Source organism: Crinia signifera, chromosome 11, assembly GCF_055691185.1.
Source record: "Crinia signifera chromosome 11, ASM5569118v1, whole genome shotgun sequence".
Classification (NCBI taxonomy): Eukaryota; Metazoa; Chordata; class Amphibia; order Anura; family Myobatrachidae; genus Crinia; species Crinia signifera.
In genome coordinates this window covers 52,277,106-52,298,339 of record NC_139227.1, presented here as the reverse complement: position 1 = coordinate 52,298,339, position 21,234 = coordinate 52,277,106, and the positions used below count along the sequence as shown (strand labels likewise).

At 50.6% G+C, this 21,234-nt stretch overlaps 1 protein-coding gene across 1 annotated transcript in view; it reads right to left on the bottom strand.

Moving 5' to 3' along the window:
* The window catches only part of SNTB2 (syntrophin beta 2), a 50,004-nt gene extending 29,100 nt beyond the window's left edge, over nt 1–20,904 (bottom strand). The window contains exons 1-4 of the mRNA XM_083165412.1: nt 20,297–20,904; nt 6,261–6,462; nt 5,966–6,161; nt 2,833–2,973 (exon numbers count right to left, since the gene is read on the bottom strand). Of these exons, the coding sequence (XP_083021538.1) occupies nt 2,833–2,973; nt 5,966–6,161; nt 6,261–6,462; nt 20,297–20,786 (1,029 nt within the window). The 5' untranslated portion in view covers nt 20,787–20,904. The remainder of the gene's footprint in view (nt 1–2,832; nt 2,974–5,965; nt 6,162–6,260; nt 6,463–20,296) is intronic.
* Between the last annotated feature and the right edge of the window lie 330 nt (nt 20,905–21,234).

Below are 21,234 nucleotides of genomic sequence, written 5' to 3'. Positions count from 1 at the left end.
AGGATGCTCCATCCTCTAAAGGGATTGTTGTCCTCAAAGTTATCTCAGCCACAGCTGCGTCTACCTTCGGAAGGTCACACCACTTGATAAATGATTCATCTTTAATCGGGTACACGCGATCTATACAAAATAATTTCCCTGGCTTCTTTTCAACATTAACCCACTCCTTAGATATTAGGTTCTTCATTACTTGATGTACCGGGAAATTTCAAATTTTTTGGGATTTATCTTCAAACAGAACATCTTCACCTTCTGTCTGCACAACCGTATCTTTAAAGTTCATGGTTTTATAAATGTTTTTCAACACATTTTCTACAATTTCAAAGTTAAAGGCTCTATTCTCCTCTATAACTTCACCAGAATCCTCTGAAGAATTATCTTCCACCTCAAAAACTTCATCTGATGAAACTGACTCGAATTCAGCCTGAGACCTAGATCTCTTATGACTCTGTGATTCTTTAAATTCTTCCTTAGACACAAAAGACTGCTTCATCCAGTCCATTAACTGTTTCAGCATTTTGTTTTGATTCGCATCAGGTGCATCGCTTTGTGTCTGAGGCTGAACTTCACAATCATTGCATAAGGTCCTTTCCTGCGATCCTTCAAACAACTTATCACAAGCCATGCACTTAAAGTTATTCTATTTTATTGTAGTCCCTGCGCACTGGTCCCCTTTGTTCAGGGTTAGCTGCTTCACTAACCGGCCCAGTTCGGGGTTGGACAGTAGTAATGGGGTTTAGTGCAGCGCTCCGCCCCTTTTATTTGGAGAGGGTGTCTGCGAAGGCGGGGTTTTGTTGGGTATGCAAATAAAGAGTAGGCAGGTGTTAATGAATATGCTTTACTTGCGTAAGGCGTTTTACTTGGCAGTGCAAAGAAGAAATACAAAAAACTTTTTACTTACGCAAGTAAAGCATATTCATTAACACCTGCCTACTCTTTATTTGCATACCCAACAAAACCCCGCCTTTGCAGACACCCTCTCCAAATAAAAGGGGCGGAGCGCAGCACTAAACCCCATTACTAATGCACTTAAAGTTGCTATGTTTTTTCTTCATAGTTCTCTTCTTAGGTATAACAGGCACACTAAGAAAAATAGAGATAGAAGAAAACTATCACTAACACTAGAAATAAAAAGACTACTCTTCCTACAATAAAAAATCACAAAGGCTCACCTCACAGGGGCACTATCAGTCCTAGGGTGGGGAAGGCAGATCCATCTTATGCAGCAGATACGACTGAGGAAACCTGCATAATATATACACTCAGTAATTGCTCAGCATAGATCATATACCAGAGAAAAAGCCTCCTGCAGGAGGTCTTACCTTCTCAGCTACTCAGCACCGCTCTCTCTGCCAACAGTCTCTTTGGAATAGACTGTAACATCCCAGCTGATTTAGCCCATTTAAATAGCAGAGCGCGCCACGTGAAGCGTGCAGTAACGCGGAAATTATGGGATATGTAGTTTTTTGCCATTCACCGGCATCCATATGTGTGGGGAGTTCTGGGGATTGTAGTCCAAACAGCCGCGTCCCCCAGCGGAAGTGACGCGTACATCCGGCAAACGCTTTGTGTTTGCAGTCACGTGATCTCCGCACTGTCCACTGGGAAATGTAGTCCCGCCTGAACGCCGCGGCCACGCTGAATATCGGCAGCAGTCTCCTAGTCAGCGTCTTTGCAGGATTCTCCACAACAGCGGCTCTCTCCTGTAAAATGAGCTTTATAGCTCTACAGCCTTCCATAAGGATTATCCTGCGAGTAACATGGACATTCTCCCCAACGGGGTCACGCTCCCATGCGGCTTCCCACCAGAGTGAACCCTGTCTCTATGAGGTAAGCCAAAACAAAAGTAACACTGCTATCCTATCTAACAAGGAGACAGGAAAAAAAGACACCTAGGAAGGGGAGGAGCAGGGATTTATACCAGAGGGGGAGGTTCCAGAGGAAAAAAGTAACCTGTTTAACTCAAGGCTGTGGGATGAAATCCCTAGGTATTGGCTGCCATGGGGATCATAGAAGAAATTTATTTTCCACATGAATATACATATAAATTGTATATATAGGCTGTCCAAATACTTTTTTGCCCCACTGTGTGTGTGTGTGTGTGTGCACATATACCGTATTTGCCGGCGTATACGACTGGGCGTATAAGATGACCCCCCAATATTTTCACTCAAAATATAGAGTTTGTTATATAAGTGCACCCGGCGTATAAGACGACCCTCCCACTTGGAGGCATGTTTTTCAGGGGAAAAAAGTAGTCTTATACGCCAGCCAATACAGTATATATGTGTGTGTGTGTGTGTGTGTGTGTGTGTGTATATATTTGTTACAGTGATCGTGCAAAAATACACAAATAAATTTTCACTTTTCGGTCTACAAAAGTCTTTTGCTAATTGTCAATTGGGATGTGCACATTTTACACAACTAAATCCACTAATTTATATAGTAACATTTACATAACAAAAGTAAGAGCAACAAAACCCCCTCACAGCAAACCCTTGCAGGATAATGGCACCAGCAGTCAGAACCCCGCAGATATCTCTTGTGCTCATTTTAGTGTCTATTTGATCCTATGATAGAATCTGCATACACACGTCTACTTATATTTTACAGCCTAATTCCATTAGAACCACGCTGGCCTTTAAAGCTGCGCTACCACCTAGTTTCTGCCTTTCTTCCCCGCACCTTGACTGCACCTTGTGATTGGTTCTCCATGGCTGTAGTATCACACAGCCACTTCTGGCTGGGGAATGGTAACGTCTGCAGAGTAAGTGGTAGCGCAGCCCTAAATGCAGAGAATAACAGGCAGTGTAAGCAGAGCGCTGCGTTACTGGAAGATATGAGCGGTAACATCAGCTTTGGGTGCGCCCACTCTTCCCGAGTCCTCGGCATTGATTCAAAGAGTAGAAAATCCCTCTGAGAGACAACAGCGAGGGTTGGGTTCCACGTAGAGCGGCCATCATCCTGCGGCACCTGAAAGAGCAGGAGGAGAGTCAGGGACATACCCCATGTACACCATGCACTACGCCAAGGACAGCAGACTTTACTAGCAGCACAGAGAGTGCAGAGCATGCGGAGAGTCAGGGCATACCCCATGTACACCATGCACTAGGCCAAGGACAGCAGACTTTACTAGCAGCACAGAGAGTACAGAGCATGCGGAGAGTCAGGGCATACCCCATGTATGCTGTATGCCTCGTACAGCACCAGGGACAGCACAGAGGGCCTTATTCTAGTTCACTTTTTCTGACAAAATCCTTCTTAGATGGACAAAACCATGTGCACTGCAGGGGGGCAGATGTAAAATGTGCAGAGAGAATTAGATTTGGGTGAGTTATTTTGTTTCTGTGCAGGGAAAATACTGACTGCTTTATTTTTACACTGCAATACAGATCTCACTTTGAAGAAAAACCCCACCCAAATCTAACTCTGTCTGCACATGTTATATCTGCCCCACCTGCAGTGCACATGGTTTTGTCCATTTGAGAAGGAATTTGCCTCTAAGAGCGAACTAGAATAAGGCCCACAGTACCCCATGTACGCTGTATGCCTCGCACTGCCCCAGGGACAGCACAGAGGGTATAGAGCATGCGGAGAGTCAGGGCATACCCCATGTATGCCTCGCACTGCGCCAGGGACAGCAGAGAGTGCAGAGCATGCGGAGAGTCAGGGCATACCCCATGTACACCATGCACTAGGCCAAGGACAGCAGACTTTACTAGCAGCACAGAGAGTACAGAGCATGTGGAAAGTCAGGGCATACCCCATGTATGCTGTATGCCTCGTACAGCACCAGGGACAGCACAGAGGACCTTATTCTAGTTCACTTTTTCTGACAAAATCCTTCTTAGATGGACAAAACCATGTGCACTGCAGGGGGGCAGATGTAAAATGTGCAGAGAGAATTAGATTTGGGTGAGTTATTTTGTTTCTGTGCAGGGAAAATACTGACTGCTTTATTTTTACACTGCAATACAGATCTCACTTTGAAGAAAAACCCCACCCAAATCTAACTCTGTCTGCACATGTTATATCTGCCCCACCTGCAGTGCACATGGTTTTGTCCATTTGAGAAGGAATTTGCCTCTAAGAGTGAACTAGAATAAGGCCCACAGTACCCCATGTACGCTGTATGCCTCGCACTGCCCCAGGGACAGCACAGAGGGTGTAGAGCATGCGGAGAGTCAGGGCATACCCCATGTATGCCTCGCACTGCGCCAGGGACAGCAGAGAGTGCAGAGCATGCGGAGAGTCAGGACATACCCCATGTATACCTCGCACTGCCCCAGGGACAGCACAGAGAGCGTAGAGCATACAGAGAGTCAGGACATACCCCATGTACGCTGTATGCCTCGCACTGCACCAGAGACAGCATAGAGTGCAGAGCATGCGGAGAGTCAGGGCATACCCCATGTATACCTCGAACTGCACCAGGGACAGCACAGAGAGCGTAGAGCATACGGAGAGTCAGGACATGCTCCATGTATGCTGTATACCTCTCACTGCACCAGGGACAGCACAGAGAGCGTAGAGCATATGGAGAGTCAGGGCATACCCCATGTATGCTGTATACCTCGCACTGCACCAGGTACAGCAGAGAGTGCAGAGCATGCGGAGAGTCAGGGCATACCCCATGTATACCTCGCACTGCACCAGGGACAGCACAGAGAGCGTAGAGCATACGGAGAGTCAGGACATGCCCCATGTATGCTGTATGCCACGCAATGCACCAGGGACAGCACAGAGAGTGTAGAGCATACGGAGAGTCAGGGCATACCCCATGTAAGCCGTATAACTCGCACTGCACCAGGGACAGCACAGAGTATACGGAGAGTCAGGGTATACCCCATGTACGCTGTATACCTACCTAGCACTGCACCAGGAACAGCAGAGAGTGCAGAGCATGCGGAGAGTCAGGGCATACCCCATGTATACCTCGCACTGCACCAGGGACAGCACAGAGAGCGTAGAGCATACGGAGAGTCAGGACATGCCCCATGTATGCTGTATGCCATGCAATGCACCAGGGACAGCACAGAGAGTGTAGAGCATACGGAGAGTCAGGGCATCCCTTATGTAAGCCGTATAACTCGCACTGCACCAGGGACAGCACAGAGTATACGGAGAGTCAGGGTATACCCCATGTACGCTGTATACCTAGCACTGCACCAGGAACAGCAGAGAGTGCAGAGCATGCGGAGAGTCAGGGCATACCCCATGTATACCTCGCACTGCACCAGGGACAGCACAGAGAGCGTAGAGCATACGGAGAGTCAGGGCATGCCCCATATATGCTGTATGCCACGCACTGCACCAGGGACAGCACAGAGAGCGTAGAGCATACGGAGAGTTAGGGCATACCCCATGTACGCAGGATACTTCGCACTGCACCAGGGACAGCAGAGAGCATAGAGCATACGGAGAGTCAGGGCATACCCCATGTAAGCCGTATAACTCGCACTGCACCAGGGACAGCACAGAGAGCGTAGAGCATACGGAAAGTCAGGGCATACCCCATGTACTCTGTATGCCACGCACTGCACCAGGGACAGCACAGAGAGTGCAGAGCATGCGGAGAGTCAGGGCATACCCCATGTAAGCCGTATACCTCGCACTGCACCAGCACAGAGTATACGGAGAGTCAGGGCATACCCCATGTACGCTGTATGCCACGCACTGCACCAGGGACAGCACAGAGAGCATACGGAGAGTCACATATACTCTTGTCACCTGTCCCTGGCACCCAGTGTCCATTCCCCCTCTAGTTACCAGAAGCTTATATGGCAATGTTAGTGTGCATGAGAGTGGAGGGGGCGGGGAATCCTGCTGTGACCCCTCCTCCTTCCCATGGGTTGTATGACTACTAAATAATGATTGGACCAAGGTCTATAATGGGCACGTTAGTGATGATGAATGACTACACACCGCGTGGAGGGTTCAACACAAATAGGGACACCAGACGCACCTGCTCAGCCACCCAGCCCAAATGCCTGAGGTCCTCGCTGGCGGCTCCCAGCATACACTGTGTCTCCGCCAGGACTTGCGGCAACAGAGCGCTTATGTTGTTGTGCAGAGCCTGGGACCAGGACAGCGCGGAGGCGGAATCTCTGCAGCGGAGCACGAGGGAGTGACAGCCATCTGGGGAGCGCAGTTCCACCAGCCTGTAAGAGAGCTAGACATGAGAGGGGGAGAGGAGAAAGTGGTGCACGGCCTCATACATAGACAAACAGGGACATCGGCATCACACACACTTCACTGACCGTCCCTCTGGGTCGCACATGCTCAGGTTTCGCGCAGCATAGCACATTTGTAAAGGAATGACCTTGGTGTCACGGAAGCAGCGTTTGGGAGACCCCGATACATCGCTGTGCGCTGGACTGTGCAGGTCACAGCCATCCCAGGGAAGGTCGCCCACCAGGGACGCTTTCCGGATGTAGGGAGAGACGTCCTGCAGGAAATGCACTGTGGGAAAACACACAGACAGATGGAGTGTGAGCTCTTCATGTCACTAGGGAGGTCACAGGGCAGCGCTGGGGTGACCCGGGTCAAACCTCCCCTTCCTGCCGGTACCATATGATCCTTGTATCAATTAGTTCCCCTCTAGTAATAGGGATCAGAGCCCCAGTAATCCAGCAGATCTCCAGTAATAAAAGGCCTAATTCAGACCAAAGCACCTCTTATCTCAGATGGACAAAACCATGCTGCACTGCAGGGGGGCAGATGTAACAGGTGCAGAGAGAGTTATGCCTGGTACACACCAGGATGATCCTGCTCGTGAGAGGGTCATCACAGGAATGTACGACCCGCTCACGAGCTGACGGAGCCGCTGACCGGCACAGAAAAAGCCCCTGATGTGATCGCGACACGCACCCACTACAATGGTCGTTTCTGAGATCCTACCTGCAGTAGTTCCACCCCAGCACTGCAGTGCTAGTCAATCACACTTTTTTACTGGACGGGGTTCTGGACTAGTTAGGAGACTTGGAGAAGTCGCTGTGTTCTCCTCTGACTGCGCCAATTTCCGCTATATAAGGATCTTACGCCAAACTCACAGATTACGGTCACATAAAAATCACATATTTACAATCGGTCATTTCACAAACCGGGCGCAATGTGTGTAAAGCCCTTTTCCTGCGCCAATACAGTGTATGCAGAACGCGGAATGGACCCAGCGGTTTGTATGAACACGAGATCTTCTGATACCACAAGTACTGGGTAATCTGAATCCCGCTGCTCACAGGGGAAGGACTGTGCACTGGGGGGCCCATGCCAGACTACAACAGGTCCAAATTCCTCCAAGGCTTCCGGAGACTAAATAGAGTCACTGCATTCCAGCACCTGCCTCTCCCCTGCCAGGGATAAAAGGGTTACTCTGCTCTGAGGCTGCTATCTAGCTGCAGATTATATTCCTAGGGAGGATTAAAGAGCGAGAGTCCATATAAGGGAGAGAGAGGGGGAAGGAGGGTAGATGGGTGCCAAGAGGGGAATGGGCGCAGAAAAAGGGAAGGTGGGTGGAGGGGTGCAGGAGAGGAGGATGGACAGTGGAGGGGTGCAGGATAGGGGAGAGGGCGCAGAGGTGGGAGGAGGGGTGCAGGAGAGGGGACGAGCACAAGGAGGGTGGAGGGGTGCAGAGAGGGGGATGGAGGGGTGCAGGAGAGGGGAGGGGGCATGGAACAGGATCCCTTTGGGTGTAGATTTATCAGGTGCAGCCATGAGAGAGTAAAACATCACTACAGATCCTGGGGCCCGGGGTTCAACCAGTGCACTTACACACTAATGGTCGAGCAATTCCCTGAGCTGAGCCTACAGGCACCTCACAAACTATTCACATTGTAAATCCAATAAAAAGCCATTACTTATATATCAGGGGGCTTCTAATTTACCTAAAGGGTAATTACAGTACTTATTTCATGTGGAAACTGTATTCTTTGGCAACCGTGCTGACATGGCTGAGACATTGGGGGTAGCCTTATTTGCCGTAGGGCCGATTGTGGTCAGTGGTTTGGCCTGAAAGCACCTACATTTAGGACCATCTAGGGCAGAGCTGGGCAACACCGGTCCTCCAGATGTTGATGAACTACACATCCCAGCATGCCTTGCATCAGTTTCAGCATGGCCACATAGCAAAACTAATGCAATGCATCCTGGGATGTGTAGTTCATTAACATCTGGAGGGCCGGTGTCACCCAGTCCTGATCTAGGGCCTTGATGGCTAACCTTGACACTCCAGCTGTTGTTGATCTACACATCCCAGCATGCTCTGCGTCAGATTTAGCATGGCCAAATAGCAAAACTGAAGCAGAGCATTCTTGGATGTGTAGTTCAACAACAGCTGGAGTGTCAAGGTTATCCCTCCTGTAAGCAAGGCTTAAATTTTTGCAGATGGGCAAAACCATGCTGCACTGCAGGTTGGGCAGATGTAACATGTGCAGTTAGATTTGGGTGGGGTGTGTTCAAACTGAAATCTAAATTGCAGTGTAAAAATAAAGCCAGTATTTACCCTGCACAGAAACAAAATAACTCACCCAAATCTAACACACTCTGCACCTGTTACATCTGCCCCACCTGCAGTGCAGCATGCAAAAATTGCAGCCTTGCTAACAGGTCTGAATTAGGTCCCTGATCCGGATAAACACAGCACTGTCATTTGTCTAAGGCTGGACAAGCACATTATACATTATATACTATACACTGTACATTTTATACTATACATTGTACATTTGGCCAAGGAAAAATATAATTCATATATTTTGCTGGGAAGTTCTGCAGTTACCTAATATCCCTCCCTGCTTTTACCTATCCCCTACATACATACATACATACATACATACATACATACATACATACATACATACATACATATATATATATGAAGTGGGGGGTGATTGGGGTGCGCTACCTAGTATAGAAACTGTACCTCCCAATAAAACATTACAATTTCAAAACAGAATACACATTTCTGAAATAGTGTTCTTGTATTTGAGGATGTTCCCAATGAATAAGCTCAGTCCATCTCTGGGTAAATAGTTATTTTATTGGTGAAGAAACCCGACGCGTTTCGTCTCTAAGACTTCATCAGGGGTAAGAACCAATGGGTGAGTGGATTTTGTGTGGCTGGTCCTATTTGAAGTTTCTGCTGATCACAGCTGATGCAAATAAAATAAATATCACCAAGTCCTTCTTGATGGGGCTCAATTAAATGGAAATGTCTGAGTTCAGAGTCTAGTGTAGGTTCTTATCAAGAACAATATCAGGACGCTCTCTCTGCAGTATCCTCCTCACTCTGCATTCAAAATGAATTTTGAATGCAGAGCGAGGAGGATACTGCAGAGAGAGCGTCCTGATATTGTTCTTGATAAGAACCTACACTAGACTCTCAACTCAGAAATTTCCATTTAATTGAGCCCCATCAAGAAGGACTTGGTGATATTTATTTTATTTGCATCAGCTGTGATCAGCAGAAACTTCAAATAGGACCAGCCACACAAAATCCACTCACCCATTGGTTCTTACCCCTGATGAAGTCTTAGAGACGAAACGCATCAGTTTCTTCACCAATAAAATAACTATTTACCCAGAGATGGACTGAGCTTATTCATTGGGAACATCCTCAAATACAAGAACACTATTTCAGAAATGTGTATTCTGTTTTGAAATTGTAATGTTTTATTGGGAGGTACAGTTTCTATACTAGGTAGCGCACCCCAATCACCCCCCACTTCCCTGATTACTACACCATTCCTCACTAACAGAAGGAATTTTGGTGGTGCTGCACACACAACCCAGCGCAACTCAGAGTCAAAAACCCTTATATATATATATATATATATATATATATATATATATATATATATATATATATATATATATATACACACACACACACATATATATATTTGCTGGTAGGTCCTGGCACTCACTGAACAAGGCTTACTTAGCCTGTTGCCATCCGCTTTTAGGAACCAAGGCAGTCCCCCAATATCGCAATATTCCGGCGGCACTCAGGAATATATATATATATATATATATATATATATATATATATATCATTCTAGCACCCGCCATCTTTGAAAACCCATGCAGTTCCTCTTCCCTGCCTGGGGTGTCGCTGTCTGCTGTGGTGTTTCCAGCACAGGTCTGGTTTGCATATCAGTGCTGATATACAGACCACACTGTGCTAGAAGCACTAGGGCAGACAGCGACACCCCAGGCAGGGACCAGGAACTGCATGGGTTTTCAAAGATGGCGGGTGCTAGAATGAACACTTTATATACTGTATATAGATATATAGATATGTGCACATACCCCATCCCATCTATAATACACAGAAGGGCAGATACTGGACATCTATGAGGCACCATGTAGAGGCACGAGACACACACTAGAGGCACTATAGCAGCAGCTGGCAGTAATTAGCATCACACCAGACTCTGTGCTCTCAGGGGGACCAGAAAATGTGATTAATTCAATCCCACTGTCACATATGAGATCACCCGTCACAAAGGCTCCAAGTTCATATTTTCCTTCACATTTACCAAATTTGGTTATCCTGATGCCGCTAGCGTAGTTTCCACACTCCCCTCAGTTGGTCTATATAATGTGTACCATCAGATCCATCACTGACACCCGTCCCTATAACCCGTCCCTATAACCTGTCGCGCTGCTTCCCATATACACAGTGATGTATCGTTCCTCTAATTCCCTAATGGTTCCGCTATAGTCTAATTCCTACTGGTGTTAACAGACGTTGCCACGTCCCCCACAGACACTGCACCACACATAACACTTACACTGCGCCACACTTAAGCTACGCCATACTTACGCTCCACTGCCCCACTCATACACTGCCCCACATACACTGTCACACTTACGCTGCACTTTCCACACATACATTGTGTCACACTTACGCTGCCCCACACATAAACTGCGTCACACATACACTGTCACACTTACGCTGCCCCACACATAGTGTCACACTTACGCTGCGCTGCCCCACACACACACTGCGTCACACTTACGCTGCGCTGCCCCACACACACACTGCGTCACACTTACGCTGCTCCACACATACGCTGCGTCACACTTACGCTGCTCCACACATACGCTGCGTCACACATACACTGTCACACTTACGCTGCCCCACACATACACTGTCACACTTACGCTGCCCCACACATAGTGTCACACTTACGCTGCGCTGCCCCACACACACACTGTGTCACACTTACGCTGCGCTGCCCCACACACACACTGTGTCACACTTACGCTGCTCCACACACACACACTGTGTCACACTTACGCTGCTCCACACACACACACTGTGTCACACTTACGCTGCTCCACACACACACACTGTGTCACACTTACGCTGCTCCACACACACACACTGTGTCACACTTACGCTGCTCCACACACACACACTGTGTCACACTTACGCTGCTCCACACACACACACTGTGTCACACTTACGCTGCTCCACACACACACTGTGTCACACTTACGCTGCCCCACACATAGTGTCACACTTACGCTGCGCTGCCCCACACATAGTGTCACACTTACGCTGCGCTGCCCCACACACACACTGTGTCACACTTACGCTGCGCTGCCCCACACACACACTGTGTCACACTTACGCTGCTCCACACACACACACTGTGTCACACTTACGCTGCTCCACACACACACACTGTGTCACACTTACGCTGCTCCACACACACACACACTGTGTCACACTTACGCTGCTCCACACACACACACACTGTGTCACACTTACGCTGCTCCACACACACACACACTGTGTCACACTTACGCTGCTCCACACACACACACACACTGTGTCACACTTACGCTGCTCCACACACACACACACACTGTGTCACACTTACGCTGCTCCACACACACACACACTGTGTCACACTTACGCTGCTCCACACACACACACACTGTGTCACACTTACGCTGCTCCACACACACACACACTGTGTCACACTTACGCTGCTCCACACACACACACACTGTGTCACACTTACGCTGCTCCACACACACACACACTGTGTCACACTTACGCTGCTCCACACACACACACACTGTGTCACACTTACGCTGCTCCACACACACACACACTGTGTCACACTTACGCTGCTCCACACACACACACACTGTGTCACACTTACGCTGCTCCACACACACACACTGTGTCACACTTACGCTGCTCCACACACACACACACTGTGTCACACTTACGCTGCTCCACACACACACACACTGTGTCACACTTACGCTGCTCCACACACACACACACTGTGTCACACTTACGCTGCTCCACACACACACACTGTGTCACACTTACGCTGCTCCACACACACACACACTGTGTCACACTTACGCTGCTCCACACACACACACTGTGTCACACTTACGCTGCTCCACACACACACACACTGTGTCACACTTACGCTGCTCCACACACACACACTGTGTCACACTTACGCTGCTCCACACACACACACTGTGTCACACTTACGCTGCTCCACACACACACTGTGTCACACTTACGCTGCTCCACACACACACTGTGTCACACTTACGCTGCTCCACACACACACTGTGTCACACTTACGCTGCTCCACACACACACTGTGTCACACTTACGCTGCTCCACACACACACACTGTGTCACACTTACGCTGCTCCACACACACACACTGTGTCACACTTACGCTGCTCCACACACACACACTGTGTCACACTTACGCTGCTCCACACACACACACTGTGTCACACTTACGCTGCTCCACACACACACACTGTGTCACACTTACGCTGCTCCACACACACACACTGTGTCACACTTACGCTGCTCCACACACACACACACTGTGTCACACTTACGCTGCTCCACACACACACACACTGTGTCACACTTACGCTGCTCCACACACACACACACTGTGTCACACTTACGCTGCTCCACACACACACACTGTGTCACACTTACGCTGCTCCACACACACACACTGTGTCACACTTACGCTGCTCCACACACACACACTGTGTCACACTTACGCTGCTCCACACACACACACTGTGTCACACTTACGCTGCTCCACACACACACACTGTGTCACACTTACGCTGCTCCACACACACACACTGTGTCACACTTACGCTGCTCCACACACACACACTGTGTCACACTTACGCTGCTCCACACACACACACTGTGTCACACTTACGCTGCTCCACACACACACACTGTGTCACACTTACGCTGCTCCACACACACACACACTGTGTCACACTTACGCTGCTCCACACACACACACACTGTGTCACACTTACGCTGCTCCACACACACACACACTGTGTCACACTTACGCTGCTCCACACACACACACACACTGTGTCACACTTACGCTGCTCCACACACACACACACACTGTGTCACACTTACGCTGCTCCACACACACACACACTGTGTCACACTTACGCTGCTCCACACACACACACACACTGTGTCACACTTACGCTGCTCCACACACACACACACTGTGTCACACTTACGCTGCTCCACACACACACACACACTGTGTCACACTTACGCTGCTCCACACACACACACACACTGTGTCACACTTACGCTGCTCCACACACACACACACACTGTGTCACACTTACGCTGCTCCACACACACACACACACTGTGTCACACTTACGCTGCTCCACACACACACACACTGTGTCACACTTACGCTGCTCCACACACACACACACTGTGTCACACTTACGCTGCTCCACACACACACACACTGTGTCACACTTACGCTGCTCCACACACACACACACTGTGTCACACTTACGCTGCTCCACACACACACACACTGTGTCACACTTACGCTGCTCCACACACACACACACTGTGTCACACTTACGCTGCTCCACACACACACACACTGTGTCACACTTACGCTGCTCCACACACACACACACTGTGTCACACTTACGCTGCTCCACACACACACACACTGTGTCACACTTACGCTGCTCCACACACACACACACTGTGTCACACTTACGCTGCTCCACACACACACACACTGTGTCACACTTACGCTGCTCCACACACACACACACTGTGTCACACTTACGCTGCTCCACACACACACACACTGTGTCACACTTACGCTGCTCCACACACACACACACTGTGTCACACTTACGCTGCTCCACACACACACACACTGTGTCACACTTACGCTGCTCCACACACACACACACTGTGTCACACTTACGCTGCTCCACACACACACACACTGTGTCACACTTACGCTGCTCCACACACACACACACACTGTGTCACACTTACGCTGCTCCACACACACACACACACTGTGTCACACTTACGCTGCTCCACACACACACACACACTGTGTCACACTTACGCTGCTCCACACACACACACACACTGTGTCACACTTACGCTGCTCCACACACACTGTGTCACACTTACGCTGCTCCACACACACTGTGTCACACTTACGCTGCTCCACACACACACACACTGTGTCACACTTACGCTGCTCCACACACACACACACTGTGTCACACTTACGCTGCTCCACACACACACACACTGTGTCACACTTACGCTGCTCCACACACACACACACTGTGTCACACTTACGCTGCTCCACACACACACACACTGTGTCACACTTACGCTGCTCCACACACACACTGTGTCACACTTACGCTGCTCCACACACACACACACTGTGTCACACTTACGCTGCTCCACACACACACACACTGTGTCACACTTACGCTGCTCCACACACACACTGTGTCACACTTACGCTGCTCCACACACACACACACTGTGTCACACTTACGCTGCTCCACACACACACACACTGTGTCACACTTACGCTGCTCCACACACACACACACTGTGTCACACTTACGCTGCTCCACACACACACACACTGTGTCACACTTACGCTGCTCCACACACACACACACTGTGTCACACTTACGCTGCTCCACACACACACACACTGTGTCACACTTACGCTGCTCCACACACACACACACTGTGTCACACTTACGCTGCTCCACACACACACACACTGTGTCACACTTACGCTGCTCCACACACACACACTGTGTCACACTTACGCTGCTCCACACACACACACTGTGTCACACTTACGCTGCTCCACACACACACACACTGTGTCACACTTACGCTGCTCCACACACACACACTGTGTCACACTTACGCTGCTCCACACACACACACTGTGTCACACTTACGCTGCTCCACACACACACACTGTGTCACACTTACGCTGCTCCACACACACACACTGTGTCACACTTACGCTGCTCCACACACACACACTGTGTCACACTTACGCTGCTCCACACACACACACTGTGTCACACTTACGCTGCTCCACACACACACTGTGTCACACTTACGCTGCTCCACACACACACACTGTGTCACACTTACGCTGCTCCACACACACACTGTGTCACACTTACGCTGCTCCACACACACACTGTGTCACACTTACGCTGCTCCACACACACACTGTGTCACACTTACGCTGCTCCACACACACACTGTGTCACACTTACGCTGCTCCACACACACACTGTTTCACACTTACGCTGCTCCACACACACACTGTGTCACACTTACGCTGCTCCACACACACACTGTGTCACACTTACGCTGCTCCACACACACACTGTGTCACACTTACGCTGCTCCACACACACACTGTGTCACACTTACGCTGCTCCACACACACACTGTGTCACACTTACGCTGCTCCACACACACACTGTGTCACACTTACGCTGCTCCACACACACACTGTGTCACACTTACGCTGCTCCACACACACACTGTGTCACACTTACGCTGCTCCACACACACACTGTGTCACACTTACGCTGCTCCACACACACACTGTGTCACACTTACGCTGCTCCACACACACACTGTGTCACACTTACGCTGCTCCACACACACACTGTGTCACACTTACGCTGCTCCACACACACACTGTGTCACACTTACGCTGCTCCACACACACACTGTGTCACACTTACGCTGCTCCACACACACTGTGTCACACTTACGCTGCTCCACACACACACTGTGTCACACTTACGCTGCTCCACACACACACTGTGTCACACTTACGCTGCTCCACACACACACTGTGTCACACTTACCCTGCTCCACACACACACTGTGTCACACTTACGCTGCTCCACACACACACTGTGTCACACTTACGCTGCTCCACACACACACTGTGTCACACTTACGCTGCTCCACACACACACTGTGTCACACTTACGCTGCTCCACACACACACTGTGTCACACTTACGCTGCTCCACACACACACACTGTGTCACACTTACGCTGCTCCACACACACACTGTGTCACACTTACGCTGCTCCACACACACACTGTGTCACACTTACGCTGCTCCACACACACACTGTGTCACACTTACGCTGCTCCACACACACACTGTGTCACACTTACGCTGCTCCACACACACACTGTCACACTTACGCTGCTCCACACACACACACTGTGTCACACTTACGCTGCTCCACACACACACTGTGTCACACTTACGCTGCTCCACACACACACTGTGTCACACTTACGCTGCTCCACACACACACTGTGTCACACTTACGCTGCTCCACACATACACTGTGTGACTTACGCTGCGCTGCTCCACACATACACTGTGTCACACTTATGCTGCGTTGCCCCACACATACACTGTGTCACACTTATGCTGCGCTGCCCCACACATACATTGTGTCACACTTATGCTGCGCTGCCCCACACATACACTGTGTCACACTTATGCTGCGCTGCCCCACACATACACTGTCACACTTATGCTGCGCTGCCCCACACATACACTGTGTCACACTTACGCTGCGCTGCCCCACACATACACTGTGTCACACTTACGCTGCCCCACACATACACTGTGTCACACTTATACTGCCCCACTTACGCTGCGCTTTCCACACATACACTGTCACACTTACGCTGCACTGCCCCACACATACACTGTGTCACACTTACGCTGCCCCACACATACACTGTCATCTGATCTGGCGATGTACAGTATTAGCTCCTAAATCCTGGACAAAATACACTAATTGGATATATATGATAAATTCAATGGTTTTATCTATTAACTACAGTAATCTGAGTGACCGGTGACTCAAAGGGCGAAATGGCGCAATTTATTCGAGATGATTCAGAATGGAATGCAGACCTGCGCTGCGGAGGGATATTTGGACTTTTAGCAGCATTTGTTTGTTGGAGCCTACATATAAGCAGCTAGGGGCGATGCTGGGTACATGCATTAGGAGAGCTGGTAATTCCAGAGGACAATGTAACTTGGTTCCTATTCTAGTAACTCCTTCGCAGTCACTGCACAGGATGGACATAGTGAGCAGATTATCCCCCAGATAACCTGACAGCAGCCATCAGTCAGGGAGGTGATTGATATTAATGCTGAGCTAAACCCGATTAGTATTCTCACCAGCAGACTCAGCACATCCCAGCACTGGGCACAGCGGGGGTTAATGTGCTGCAGGAATCCCATCACAGCGGGGGTTTATGTGCAGCAGGAATGCCTGGACTGGGCACAAAGGGGTTTATGTGCTGCAGGAATCCCAGCACCCGGCACAGCAGGGGTTTATGTGCTGCAGGAATCCCAGCACCCGGCACAGCGGGGGTTAATGTGCTGCAGGAATCCCAGCACCCGGCACAGCGGGGGTTAATGTGCTGCAGGAATCCCAGCACCCGGCACAGCGGGGGTTAATGTGCTGCAGGAATCCCAGCACCCGGCACAGCGGGGGTTAATGTGCTGCAGGAATCCCGGCACAGCGGGGGTTAATGTGCTGCAGGAATGCCTGGACTGGGCACAGCAGGGGTTAATGTGCAGCAGGAATCCCAGCACCGGGCACAGCGGGGGTTAATGTGCAGCAGGAATCCCAGCACCGGGCACAGCGGGGGTTAATGTGCAGCAGGAATCCTAGCAAAGGGCACATCTGGGGTTAATGTGCTGCAGGAATGCCAGTACTGGGCACTGCGTGGGTAAATGTGCTGCAGGAACCCCAGCACTGGGCACAGCGGGGGTTAATGTGCAGCAGTAATGCCAGTACTGGGCACTGCGGGGGTAAATGTGCTGCAGGAATGCCAACATTGGGAACAGCTGGGGTTAATGTGCTGCAGGAATCCCAGCACCGGGCACAGCGCGGGTTAATGTGCTGGAGGAACGCCAGATTCCTGGCTGAAATGGAGGAAAAATAACAATGTATGTATGTATGTATGAGTTATGGGGGATACGGTGTTCTGTACAGTACAGACCAGGGGTGGCCAAACCAGTCCTTGAGATCTACCAACAGTCCATGTTTTCCAGACCCCCTGTGGACCTGTAGAATGTGTCAGTTAGGAGTGAATGCACCATGTTTGAAAATGTGACAGTTAGTAATGACTGCACCTGTGCACCAGTTAGGGGCTCTGGGATATGTGACAGTTAGTCATGAGTACACCTATGCACCAGCTAGGTGGTCTGGGAAATATGACAGTTAGTAATGACTACACCTGTGCACTAGCTAGATGGTCTGGAAAAAGTGACAGTAATGACTACACCTGTGCACTAGCTAGGTGGTCTGGGAAAAGTGAAAGTTAGTAATGAGTGTACATCTGTGTACTAGCTAGGGGGTCTGATAATGTGACACAGTAATTACTGCACTTGTGCACCAGCTAGCAGGTCTATCGTGGTAATCGTGAACTTTTGGTAGATCGGAACGGTCTGGCCAGCTCTGGTTTAGACAATTGATGAATAATTTAAGGGGAGCACAGAACATTGACTAAGTAGCAAATACTGCAGGAGCGCTGCCTTGTACTGTCACTACCCCAATGCACTTACTGTACATGCCAGGGGATGCAGTCGATTGGTCTACAGCATGATGGTCGACATGGGAAAAGGACGACATGTGTCTAGGTCGACATGGGAAAAGGTCGAAAGGTCATTAGTTCAAAAGGTCGTTAGTTCGACAATGTCTAAGTTGACAGTCAAAAGGTCGACATGGGGTTTTTCACTGTTTTTTGAGCCGACGTGCTGACAGGCGGTATTTCATGCCCTACCATCCACTAGGGCGTGACGAGAGAATAAAATAGTGTGCCAAGTGAAGAGAGGCACCGCGCCCGAAGCATCGCGAGCGATGTGAGGAGATGCGGTGCACTTGGAACTGTGTCCATGTCGACTGTGCTGACATTCAGGTAAAAAAACTGTGAAAAACGCCATGTTGACCTTTTGACTGTCGACATAGACATTGTCGAACTAATGACCTTTCAACCTAGTACCATGTCAACCTACACCCATGTCGATCATCATGCTGTAGACCAAATTATCCCAACCCACATGCCAGGGTGCTGTCACTACCCCAATGCACTTACTGAAAATGCCTGGTGCTGTCACTACCCCAGTGCACTTACTGTACATGCCTAGGTGCTGTCATTTGCCTCAATGCCTGCCACTTCCCCAATGCATTTAGTTACAGAGGGTGGTAATGCATGGGTGCTGCCGGTCACTCCACTCCACACCACACTTTCTAGCCCCAGCAATGTTGACCATCACAGAGGACCAAAAGGGCATGCTGCAGAGCGCTGAAGGGAAAAAGCCACAGGGCACCGGGGAAGGGAGAGAAAGCCGCAGGGCACCGGGGAGGGTAAGCTACAGGGCACCAGAGGTAGAAAGCTACAGGGCACCGGGAGATGAGAGAAAGCTGCAGGGCTCAGGACATCACCCTGCAGCTGCCCGGCACTGGGCACAGGACATCACCCTGCAGCTGCCCAGCACATTACCCTGCAGCTGCTTAGCACTGGGCACAGGAAATCAACCATCAGCTGCCGGGCACAGAACATCACCCTGCAGCTGGCGGGCACTGGGCACAGGACATCACCCGGCAGCTGGTGGGCATTGGGCACAGGACCTCACCCTGCAGCTGCTGGGCACTGGGCACAGGACATCACCCTGTAGCTGGCGGGCACTGGACATCACCCGGCAGCTGGCGAGCACTGGGCACAGGACATCACCCTGCTGCTGGCAGACACTGGGCACAGGACATCACCCGGCAGCTGGCGAGCACTGGGCACAGGACATCACCCTGCTGCTACCGGGCACAGAACATCACCCTGCAGCTGTCGGGCACCGCTACCCACCTTCCAGGGTCACCTCCTTGCCAGCCTTCTTCAGCACCTGCACCGCCTGGTCGTGGGTGGCACTCCGCAGGTCTGCCCCGTTGACAGAGAGGATAGCATCACCCACCCGCAGTGCCCGGCTCTGGTCGGCTGCCAGCCCCGGGAAGATCTTGGAGATGAGGATGGGCATGCGGTTCTCCTGGCCGCCTTTGATGCTGATGCCCAGGCCACCCGCCTCCTGCTTCACCACCCGCACCTTCCGCACCGGCTCCGGACTGTCCGGGGGGAAGCGGGGGCTGCCCAGACCTGACTCCGAGCCGCCGTCCGAGGAGCCGGGGCCCCCGCGGTGAGAGCTGCCCGGGCCCGGCTCCGTGCCATTGCTCAGACCGCTCTCCTGCTCCGAGGTCAGGCTCAGGCTCTCGCCGGACAGCTCGGCCTGGACCCGGAGCCAGTGGTCCTGCAGCAGAAGGTCCAGGGGTCCCGACTTGGAGGCTCGGGTCCACACGGCCATGTAGGTGTGAGGCACGGGGAGCCGGGAGGTGCGAGGCACGGGAGACGCCGCTGCTGCTGCTGCTGCTGCTGCCGTACAGTCAACCTGGAGAGACTTCCGCTCCCACACCCGTCCCCAGGCCACATCAACACGTGGCACAGCGCCCCCTGCTGGCCGGCCGGGGTGACAACTGGGTGCCAGGCAACAGGGTGGCATCATCTGCTGGTCGACCAAACTTAAGGCCCATACACACTAGTAGACTTTCATTTCAAAAGACTTTGGCAAAATCTTTGATAGCTAAATCGTTCACCAAAGTAGTGCGTACACACTGGACTATTTTCCTCAAAGAGCAAAAGATTTTCAGGAGGCGAAAGACTTGTGTATTATCACGGCGCCCATCGCATTGCATACCTTATTTAGTGGTATGCGATGTGATATTTGTGTTAAATGACCCGGAATGTACAATTAA